At 52.2% G+C, this 11,745-nt stretch overlaps 1 protein-coding gene across 2 annotated transcripts in view; it reads right to left on the bottom strand.

Annotated features, from left to right (window-relative positions):
* Positions 1–274: 274 nt before the first annotated feature.
* TGM2 (transglutaminase 2) overlaps positions 275–11,745 on the bottom strand; it is a 32,816-nt gene continuing 21,345 nt past the window's right edge. For both annotated transcript variants that reach the window (XM_082600626.1, XM_082600627.1), the window contains 5 exons: positions 11,115–11,357; positions 9,048–9,320; positions 4,545–4,705; positions 3,417–3,553; positions 275–2,697 (listed from right to left, as the gene is read on the bottom strand). In XM_082600626.1, coding sequence (XP_082456752.1) covers positions 2,547–2,697; positions 3,417–3,553; positions 4,545–4,705; positions 9,048–9,320; positions 11,115–11,357 — 965 coding nt within the window. In that variant the 3' untranslated portion in view covers positions 275–2,546. The remainder of the gene's footprint in view (positions 2,698–3,416; positions 3,554–4,544; positions 4,706–9,047; positions 9,321–11,114; positions 11,358–11,745) is intronic.

Below are 11,745 nucleotides of genomic sequence, written 5' to 3'. Positions count from 1 at the left end.
GAATTGGAACAGGCTGTCAGTGTAAAATACACACCACATTAAAAGACTTTGTATGAAAATTAAGAATGTAAAATATCTCATAATTTTTATGTTGATTATGTGTTGCAATACAATATTTCAGACATATTAAATTAAATGCATTATTAAAATGTATTTTACCTGTTTCTTTTTCTCTTTTTATATGGCCACTAGAAAATTTAAATTACATATATGGCTTGCATTTGTGGCTCACGTTATATTTCTACTGGACAGCACTGGTCTTATGGGAGCTGAGTTGAAACACATTGATCCAGCATTTATTAGTGTCTGTTTAAGAGATGCTTGGTCTCTGCCCTTGGGGACTTCAGACAGGATGGGGAGCGGGACAGGTATATCAACATGGAACTAAAAGTCACTGTGATAAATGTTTGAGTTGTCCATGTTCCAGGGTTCTGAGAAGAAATCTGGGTAGGCTTCACAGAAGAGGTGACTTTAGTGTTAAGCATTATAAGATGAATAGGAGTTCACAAGCTGGGTAAGGAAAAAGAGGGGCATTCCAAGCTAAGAGGTTGACAAGTACACAGGATGTTAGAAGAGATACAGGCAGTTCATTCTGGTCTGAACATGGTTTGTTTGGAGAAGGGGCTGGAGGTGGAGCTGGACAGTTGTAGAGCACTGAATGCCAGTAAAGTTTTCGATCTGAGGGAGGTGCTGAGGCTAGGGAAAGGCTCTTAGGCAGGAAGTGGCTGGTCCAGATGTTAAGTGAGCTCACCCACCCACCCTCCTCAAAAGCAGGCAGCGAACAGAACAGACCTGGTTTGAATGTGAAAAATAAGCTCTTATTTCAGTACTTGCTCTGTGTGGCTCAAAAGCACATCTACGGCTTGCTTGGAACCCAAAAGTATTTATAAAACCATAGAGAAATCGAGCAATATGTATATAGAATAGAACATATATATTTTGGCTCAAGTGCTTCTTCCTGTGCAAAGCAGAAAGTTCTAAGTGCATCAGCGTGACTTTCCCCAAATCCCTCTCTGCGATTTGGAGGACTCTGGAGGCTTTGACCCCACTCCAGATACAGAATTCTCCCCGCTTCCCTTTTCCAGGCTGAGGGAGGCCCAGTCACATGGAGAGAGCGAGGGGTAAAGTCAGAGATGGCAACTTGTGGGGTCCCCGAGCTTAGTCAGGGGCAAGGGCTGTGTTCCAGGGCCCTGGCTCTTCAAAGAGGGGGTGGCTGAGATGCCAGCCTTGTTGGTGAGTGACCAGCACAGGCAACTAAGCCTCCTGTGAAGTCTACGCATTGTGGTGGGTGAGGTCATGGGTAGGACAGGGGCTCTGGGGCTCTTTTCCCCTAGAACTGGGCTCTGAAGGAAGATGCCTGGGCACAGGTGGGGGACTCGGACAGGGCTGGGGGCAGGAAGGTGGTCATGGTCATGGTCTCATTCTCCGAAACATCCTGGCCTGTGACCTAAGGCTCTGTGAAGCCAGGGAGTAAGACTCAATGTCATTGGCAAGGCTGAGTCATATAAGGCACCAGAAGTGCACAGCTGAAGGGGCCTTGGAGATGAGCTGGTTCAACCACTCTGTGACCGATGAGCAGACTGAGGCCCAGAGAGGGGAAGGCAGTGGCGGGCCAGACTTGGGGCTCAAACCCAGGGCTCTAACCCCTCCAATTTCCTCCCCACATCCTCATCCTAACTGGATCCTTTTTGATCAGGCCCCAAATGGCCCCTCTGACAGTCAGGTCAGGGCTGGTGTGGTGAACGGGGCCCTGGACTCAAGAGTCAGAAGGCCTGGCTCCATTCCTGCACCTTTATATTAAGCAGCCTTGCAAATATCCAGCGGTGCAGGGCGGGCCACCTCCCTTCTCCAAGCTGCAGTCTCCTCAACGAGAAAGCAGCTCCCACTCTGCAGTTTCCCATGGCAATTAAATGGGTTGGTGGCCGTGTGAGCCCAGGAAGCACTTAGTAGGTGCCTCACAATTGCGGGGTGCGGGGGTACTGTTGGGCCGGGGCTGCTGGGATGTGGGGAGAGCTTGGGTCTGGACTATTCCTGGGACCCTCCCGATCTGCACCTGCTCAGGCTCTGCCAACGGCCCCTGGGGCCTGGGCACAATCTGGGGAAGGGGTTCAGGACACCCTAGGGAGCTGAGCTCCTTGATCTGGTCCCTGGGCACACTGTTTTTCGCCTGCTCCCAGGGAAGGGGCTCTGGAGTTGATGAAAAAATATGGCGGGTGGTCAGTGGCTTTCCAAATGGCATCTGGGCTGGGAAGGGAGGCTGGAGTCCCTCCTCCCCGGCCCACCCCCCAGGCCCAGTCAGCCCAGATCAGGGCTCCTACTGTGGAGGCACAAAACATTCCTCACAGGTGAGGGAGGTGGGGAGCCAGGCTCAGGGGGACCAGATGGGCCGGAAGTACATTCGATTCCAAAGAGCCCCCATAGGCAGCCCACCCTGCCCTGGGGTCTGGGGCCCAAGAAGGGGCAAATTTTGCTCATTAGCTTGGGATAAAGATTGGGGTCAAGTTGGGGGCCATCGGCTGGCTCAGGTGGGGCTGGCACGGGGGCCCTTAGGAGGTGTTAACAATGACGTTCCTGAAGCCCTTCACGGCCTTCAGCCTGTCGCTCTCGAAGTTCACCACCAGCTTGTGGCGGCCCGCCTGCAGAGGCACCAGGTCCACCCTCACCTTGACTTCCTCCCCTGCCTCCACGGGGTCCGGGCTGGGAGAGAGAGAGAAAGAGGGCGAGGTCAGGGCCCTGGCCTCGTCCCCACGAGGGGGACAGGCCAGGATGACACGTGACTACTGAGGTCTTAGCCCAGAAACTCCATGGATGTATAGCTTTGTGCCAACAGAATAAAACGGGTCCCGCTCACCACTCTCTGAAGGCCTGGGCCATCTGCCCTCCTGTGTGTAGAGGGGCTGGTGTGTGTGTGTGTGTGTGTGTGTGTGTGTGTGTACATGAAAGTGGATGGTGTGCTTGGAGGTAAGAGTGTGGATGCTCACGTGACCACAGGCATGAAAATGCATTGAGCTGTACATACGTGACTTGTATGCTTTACTCTATGTAAATTACAATGAAAAAGTGACAAAGAAGAAGTGTGTATGCTCGTAAGTGTACATATATATAAATATGTATCCATGAGGGTAACCACACAGGCACGCATGTACACCTGTGTGTATGTGAGGACTCGGGTGTCCCGAGGTGGGTGCTTAGTGAATGTGTACCTGTTTAGGTCTGTGAACACATGTGCACAGAACGCAGCTAACGTATGGGTATTGGGGCGTAGACACGGGGGAATATTAGGCAGGTGTGTGGGTGGGTGTGTGGGAAGGGAGAAGGGGGGTTACGGGCCTGGGTTCAGTGCCGGAGGGTACCCTTCCCCCCGCAGCATCTGCCCTCTGCTCCCAGGCCCCCAAGCTGGAGGGACCAGCACTTACATTTCCACGGTCTTCTGCTCATTGGTCAGGCCCGCCCCCTCCACGGTGAAGGTGCAGCCTGACAGCGGCGCGGTGAGCGGGTTCCGCAGGGACACCTCAGCCACCAGCTTGCGATTCCGCCTGGGCTCTCCCAGGATCTAGAGGAGGCATGGGGCAGATGTAAGGGGCAGCACGGAGGGAGAGCAGTCCACAGCCCCTCAAGGGCATGCAGGGTCCCAACGGGGCCATCTCCACCTTTGCTGCAGTTTGGCCCAATGCCTGCCTAGCTCCGCCGCTAACATTCCTCGCCTCATCTGGAAAACACAGATGATGACACCTGCCCAGGCCTCCTTCATGGAGCTGAAGTGAGGCTCCACGCAACCCACAGGATGTGTAAAATGCCTCCCTCATTCTAGGGTCTAGGGTGGAAAGATCAGAGTCTTTGGAGCCAGGCTGATCTCTGCCCCTTTCTCACTGTGTGACCTTGGCAAAGTTACTACCCTCTCTGAGCCTTGGTTTCTTCACAGGAGAGAAATGCCTGACTGCAGGGCTCTCCTGAGGATTAACTGAGCTAATATGTGCAAGCTCCTAGCAGACTGTCTGGCACACAGCGCTCACTCCCTCCTTCTCTGCTCTTTACCATTTATTTGTAACTGCAGCGTTTGGGGATTTGGGGCTGTGACTCCTCCAAGTGAATCACTATGATGACCATAAAGGTGGTGATAAGAATAGTCAGTTTTTATTGAGCCCTCATAATGTGCTGGATATGGTTCTATGTGCTTCCTGTAGATGCACATTTAATCCTTACAACACCCATTTTATAGATGAATAAATAGACTCCAGAGTCTGTGCCCTTAACAACACATCCCTTCCTGCCCCACCAGGGCCCCAGGACCTGGGAATCTAGCATTAGTAGTTTAGCTTTTAAGGGTCCATGAGTCTGAGATCCCTCCCTAAGTGCCATGATCCTACTACTCTGGGATTTTAGGATTCATTCCTAGAGGCTGTGAGTCCCAAATTCTGCTTCATGATGCTTTTCTTTGATGAACCTAGGATCTGAGGAACCTGGGGCATCAGAGATCTTGAGGTTGCAGGGAGGGAGGTGCATGCACGTGTGGGCACCTGTCCAGGGACCCAGCCAGCCCTTACCCGGATCTTGATTTCTGGATTCTCCAGATAGATGTCCCTCTCAGCCAGCAGGTAGCTGTTGGCCGCTGGCTCGACGAAGAGGCCCCGCACCTTGATGAGGTTCGACTCGGTCAGGCAGTCACAATACTTTTCATAGAGGATTCGAAGGGGAATGCTCTTCTCTGCAGGAGGGGAGAGGGGAGAGCACGCATGACATCTGAATCGTGGCCCCCACCTCTCCTATGGCATCTCCACAAGGCACAGAGAGGGCAAGGAATGAACTCGAGGTCACACAGCTGGTGAATGGATGGGCATGTCCCAGCACTTTCCCTCACCTGCCCTGGCTCCAAGGCTCCCAGGGAGGAAGTGGGGAGGGGAGGCTTGGGCTTTAATCCTGCCTCTGCCCTTCGCTAACTGGGGATGCTGGGCAAGTCATTCCACCTCTCAGGACCTCCATTTCCCCCCATGAGGTCGGTAGAATTGCACCCATTTACAGATGAAGAAACACTTCTGCCAGTAAGTGTTCAGATCAGGAGAGCTGGCCCTGCTTGGCCACTGTCTGACTGTGTGAGCCTGGGAAGATGACCTCCCCTCTCTGTTTCTCCTCTGTTCCCTCTGTTCCCTGGGACATCTGGCACCCGCTGGGCAGAGCTAAGACCAGAGGTCATTTCAGAGCAAAAGCCACACAAGTGATAGGGGTGAGAAAAAAGCCGGCAGGGCCAACCCCTCCTGCTGCAGAGAAGCAAAGTGTGGATTGCAGCCCCATTTCTCTGACAAGAACACTGAAGCCTTACGGCACCAGGGGTCAGCTTACAGGAGGCAGAAAGGAGCAGTGAAAAGGGCACAGGACTGATTCTCCACAGGCCCTGCTTGTTCACCCGGTCGCAGGGAACCTTGGGAAAAATCCCTTCTGCTCCTCGGGCTTCCCCCCATCAAACAACAGTGTTGGAGGGATGGTCTTGGGGCTCCGTGGAGCCCAGCCAACCTCTCCTCACTGTCCCAGTGCCACGACGGGAGATGCTGTTTCTTCTTTTTCTGCCATCTGTCCCTCCGTCCCTGCACTAGACCAGCGTTTCCCAAACTCCAGCCATTCATGTGATTTTTCACATGTCTGAGTAACTAACTCCTCATGAAATAATTTTTCTTTCAGTCCCCTCGCTTTACACTTTTTAACCTTTTTTCCTTAGGGAACCTTTTCATCATTATTTGCAGAAAACCTGTCTCATTTAAACGTTGAGGACTAGAGGCTTGGTAGCTATACCAGCAGGAAGCTGGTAAAAACAAACACCAGCAAACAAAGTCATGTTTATTCAATTCGGGCCAATATTCTCACCTGCTGAGGGCTCTGAGTTTGAGACCTGAGCTTACTGTTAAAGAGGGAGGTTAGCAAGGGTCTGGGGTGCCCGGGCCAGTGAGCACCCGCTGGGAGGTCATCTCTAGGGCCGTGAAGGCCTGAGCAGACGGTCACCTTCTCTCTGCATGAGTCAAGGTCCAGGTCCTGGCTGGGCACACTGGTGTTCCCCGTCCCACTCTCTGGAAAATGTGTGCCCAGCCCTCTAGTCACTCATTCCTGGGGTGGATCTGCCCCAACCTCTGCTCAGATGATGTGTGTGTGGGGGGGAAACCAAAGCTTCTGCCAAAAAGGACAAAAAGGAGTGAGAATTCCTGGGTCAGGACCTGGTGGAGCACAGTGGAAACTCTGACCAGCTCCACAGGAAAGACGGCAACCATTGTCCTCCAGGGGCCTGGAGGAGGGGGCCCCAGATGTTAACTTTTCCAGGAGGCTTAGGCCAGGGTGGGGCTGGACCTTTGAGAACTGCCATCTACAGGCCAGGGGCCCTGGCCTTGGCTTCGGGCCAGATGCTGGCTGAAAGAGGGAAACATTTGCGGTTAGTGTCTATTCACTCCTTAGATGATTCCTTTGATCATCACAGAGATCACGCTGCCTGCATTCCTCATGACCCACCTGGAGGGGTGAGGGTATCCAGAGAGAGAGAAGGCGGGGGGATGGCAGGAAGGGAGAGAGCAAGGAGGCGGGGTGGGGGTCAGCTGGATTCAGTTCAGCTGTCCTAGGCCTGGCTTCCTGTCCGCTAGCACATGGAAATCCCCCAGATCTTATCATCAAAGAATAACCAGCAAGTCAGACAAAGTTCAGGGTCTCACAGGGTGGGAGAATCACTCTCAGGTTGACTTTGGCCTTGGAGGCCTCAATAGGGCATCCTGGCCTAGCCCCACCTGAGGGCAACACGCAGGACCACTGCCCTCCTCTGCCCTCTCCCGACAGGCTGTGCCCCACAGAGGTCTCCGTAGCAGGAGGGACCCCTCCGCTGTGAACACATCCTCAGGAAGAAACCCTGGCGGCTGTGGCTGAAGCAGAAGAATGCTGCGAAAGGCCTGAGGGTATCTGGGAGGCAAAGGGTGACTCAACAGCAGCCTGGGTGGAAGTTATTCTGGCATCCCTGGCTCAGGTTGGAGTTCACCTTACGATACACATTCCAGGAAAGGCAGTTCCTCCCTTTGAAGCGGTTCTGAGCCTGAGGAAGAACTGACACGTGTGCATTCACACAAAGGGGCTGGAAGGGCTCTTCAAAGATGAACCAGCCTTTGTACAAATGGGGAACCCGGGGCCTGGAATGGAGAAGAGAAATACCCAGGAGCCCACAGCCTGTGGGCAGAACTGCAGGAACTAGGACCTCGGTATCCCGACCACCCCACACACCTATAGGGATGGAGCCCTGCCCCTGCCTCGGGGCCTGGATGTGGAGATGAGAGCTGGGTCCTCTGCATACCAGCAAGGTTGGCAGTGACTCAGGAAGCACTGAGCCCGGCCCTGAGACCATTGCCTGGCACAGCAGGGTTCAGGAAAGACGCTTTACGGCCTCCCCACACCTGTCAGCACTTGCTCAGCGAAGAGTGAAGAGCCCCCCCGTGTCCAGGCACCATTATACACTTTCCAGATCTTTCCTGAGCACACATCTCCTTCGCAGCCCATGAGGGGCATGCTAATGCCCCATTTGATGGATGAGTGTGATTCAAGGCCCAAGGTTATACATCTAGAAGGTGGGAGAGGTTCTTCCCTGGTTGTCCAATGGTTAAGACTCCAAGCTCCCAATGCATGGGGCACAGGTTGGATCCCTGGTTGGGGAACTAAGATCCCACACGCCACATGGCGTGGCCAAAATTAATAATAATAATAATAATAATAGAAGGTGGGAGAGGCCAGATTCAAAGCCAAGTCTGGCCTCCGAACACGACTAAGTGTTGGGGCCCCAGCCCTGGTGCCACATGGCTCTGCCCTTAGAGTCTGCCGCTGCTCAGGGACCCTGACAGAGGGTCTGCTCTGTCCTGGTGTGTGGCTCCAGGGTGCCTGAGATGGGCCTGAGATAGAGGCCCCAGGGTTGACTGATGTTCTACTCAGATCATGCTGACCCCAGGTCCTCTCCCAACTCGAAGACCCCCCTGCCCTCCACATGCCCACAGTCTCCAAGTGCAGGAACGGAGAATGGGCTGCTGGGGGGATAGGAGACTGGGCTCCGTGCTGCCTCCCTAAGTGACCTCGGCAGCCGCAGCCCCTCTCAGGGTCTCCAGCTTAATTTTAGGGAGATAACCAGTAGTGGTGACAAAGCCAGCAGTGAAAGGGATCAAGGGGACGATGACTGTGCAGGCGTCCGACCAAGAAGCCAGAGCGACAGAGGCTCTGCCCAGGGTTGAGGGCTGGGTGAGCTACTGACATCATTTCAGCCCCAAGCGGGGAAGGGGATCTGCTCCCAGGGAGGCCGGGCCAGGCACTGGAGCCATGGAAGAGGAAAAGATCAGAGCTTTTCCTTTCCTATCACTGTTAGAGCCACACTGTCCAGTATGGCAGCTTCCGGCCACATGCGGCTGTTTAAGTGAAATTAAAACTTTAGTCCCATAATTACACCAGCCACACTGCAAGCCCACGATAGCCACATGGAGCTAGTGGCCACCGCACTGGACAACGCAGATACAGGACATCCTTATATCACAGAAAGTTCTCTGGGTAGTGCTGGTCTTGAATCTCTTCTCTCTGAGCCTGAGAACCTCCAGAGAAATAGGAGAGGTTCTCAAAGGGGCTCTGGGGAGAGGCACCTGTAGTGTGAGTTGCTGGAGACGGAGGAAAGGAATTTGCTAGAAGGGGCAGCAGAGAGTCTGGGAAAGCAGTCAGGGGTCCTGTGAAGATGAGATGGAATGAAATAGAATAGTTGCTACAAGTACAGGTTCAAGTCTCTGTCCTGTCACTTCCTGTGTGGCCTTGGGAAAGTTACTTAACCTCTCTGTGCTCAGTCTTCTCATCTGGAAAATGGGGCCATAAAAGAATCCACCTCCTACTTTTGTTATAAGAAGGAACTGGGTTGCTATTTATAAAGTGCGAGGACAGGGCCTGACCCACAGTGAGGGCAATGGGAGTGTCTGTGAGGTAGATGGCACACGTTCAGCTCTCAGGGCACGACCTAGCATGTCGTCAGGGTGGTCAACAGCTGCTCCAGGAACACAGGGCCTTACCAGAGAAGGGCTCCAGGGAAAAGTTGAGCAGGTTCTTGGTGCCACACTCGGGTCCCAGGATCCCGTTGTAGCTGACGGTGCGGGCACAGAGCAGGAGGCAGCCAGTGTGGTCCTTGGCAGTGTTGTTGGTGATGTAGGCAAAGACGTCGAAGTCGCTGCCCCTGTTCATGCCCTGGCCCACACGGATCCGCATGGCCACCCCTGTCTCCTCTTTATCAGCCAGTTTGTTCTGGTGGTTGGCCCTTGTGAAGGCTTCCCTCTCCTCTGCAGACCCTGTGGGGACACAGAAGAGAGCTTCATCACAGCTAGAAGGGGGATCAATGAGAAGGAGGCTGGGAGCAGGGCAAGCTGGCTTCTCAGAGTCCTGGTGACTTAAAGCACCCCTGAGGGAGCCCCTTCTTTACATTACTGTGCCAGGAGGAGGAAAGAGTATTTTATTTACTTTCCACAAGTGAACTCCTATACATCCCTCAAGACCCATCCCCAAATGACCCCTCTTCCAGGATGCCTTCTCTGACTCCTCCTTTCCCAGGATGAAAGAGTCACAATGTCTTTTGGAGTTTCATAGCTGCCTATTGCCTGTCATGGTGTTTTGGCCCACCAGGTTTTTTTTCTGTTCATATGCTTACACTCTCAAGCCTCTTGAGGAGTAAGACTGTGTTTTACTTAATCTTAAGTCATACCCAATGCCTACAACAGTGTTTGGTGCCTAGTAGGCACTGATACAATGAGAACTTTCTCACCTCTAAGCATTTGCACAGGGACCACTTCTACCTGAAATCCTTTCCCTCCCTTCTCTACCTGTTGAGCTTTCCAGCAGGAATGACTGCCCCCTGCTTTATATTCCATTTACTTCTCCCCATGTGCCTTTTATTTTTGTCCCCGGTGTTGTTGGGTACATATTTATTTCTTCTATCAAATCATCAGCTCTAGACCTTTCAGAGGCCAGGGAAAGCATCTTTTCCTTCTGCTTTAGCCCTTCCCACTAGAGCACAGCCACTTATTACCCAATCCCCAGTCAGCCCTGGAGAGTCAACAGGGGTCAGATAAAGGTTGTGGTTTCTTAGTCACTTCTGTGAACCCTACTGTGCTTGGCACAGACCGTAGATGCTTAGAAAATATCTGTCTATTGAATTGGCCATTGGATGTGCTCAAATTCAATTTTTAAAGTAAACCACATCTTTTTCCCACTACTGATTTAATATTAGTAGCAGAAAGAAGCTTCATCTTTGTGTCTGATTGAGCCCATCTTATTATCTTTAAGTTTCTTTTGGTCCATTTCTCTTTAAACCTTTCCAATCTACCTTCATGCCCACTTCCCCACCTGTGTGTGAAATGCTAAAACAATTAACACTACAGAGTTCCAGGAACTTCTCTTCCGTGGCCCCTCTGGACTTCCAAGCCTCTTCAGCACAAATAGGTTGCAATAAAAAAGCATGGAGGGACCTCCCTGGTGGTCCAGTGGTTAAGACCCGTGCTCCCAATGCAAGGGGCCCGGCTTCGATCCCTGGTCAGGGAACTAGATCCCTCATGCTGCAACTAAAGATCCCACATGCCACAACTAAAAATCACACATGCCGCAGCTAAGACCCAGTGCAGCCAAATAAATAAATAAATAAATAAAGATTTAAAAAAAAAAAAAAAAAAGCATGGAATTGACCATCTATTCTTGGAGCTCCCACCACTAATAAGCTCTGTTAAACAACATGGACATCATGATTTTTCTGTTAAGATGAAAGCCTCTCTTGTATAACAGCCATCCCTTTCAGTTTTATTGAGTCAAACTAACAAAGAAAGTGAGGCTTAAAAACCAAATGACATATTTTTGTGGAATATAGAATTCTTTTCCTAAATGAATAATCCTTTACCACTGTCCCCCTGCCCCCAGTGTGTTTGTCAAGTTTGCACCTGATTCTAAGGAATTTCTTGAAATGGAGAGTAACCTACAGATCATTGTTGTTTGCAAGCTGCCAGAAAACACACACACACACACACACACACACACGCCCTCTGGGCTGGTAAACAAGCTGCTTATCCACAAGGCAGTGATGAGCCGAGGGCCCCTACCCTCCGGGTACTTGTAGCTGTGGGTAATGTCCTCCCGCTCATCTCTGCCCACACTCTTTGTGCTGATCTTCTGCCCAACAACCAGGGAGCGGTTGATGGACTTGTGCATGGACCCATCATCCTGCCGGATCCAATCCACCACGTCGGCGTTGACCTCGGCAAAGACGAAAGGGGCATCGTACTTGGTGCTCAGGTCGCCCACCTTGATGGCACGAACGGGAACCGGGCCACAGCAGTATGTCCCTGGTTGGGAGGAGGAGGAGGGTAAGACAAGCCTGGGCTGAGGGGAGGGTGGTACCTCCAAAATCTTCCACAATTCAACCACACGTAGCTGAAAACCTGGAGACCATATAGCCTTTGACTCAGGGATTCCATTTCTAAGAAGGCAGCATCAGGTAAGAATTAAGAATTCCAGGGGAGGGAGTTCCTTGGTGGTCTAGTGGTTAGGACTCTGCGCTTTCACTGCTGGGGCCCTAGGGTTCAACCCCTGGTTTGGGAAACTGAGATCTTACAAGGCATGCAACAAGACAAAAAATGAAAGAAAAAAAAAAGAATTCCAGGGGACCCTGGAACCCAGCTTCTGGGGTTCAAATCTCAGCTCAGTCTCTTATTAGCTGTGTGACCTTGGAGA

The sequence above is a fragment of the Mesoplodon mirus genome (genome assembly GCF_964341445.2).
Source record: "Mesoplodon mirus genome assembly, chromosome: 15".
Lineage (NCBI taxonomy): Eukaryota > Metazoa > Chordata > Mammalia > Artiodactyla > Ziphiidae > Mesoplodon > Mesoplodon mirus.
This window is presented reverse-complemented; position numbering and strand designations above follow the sequence as displayed.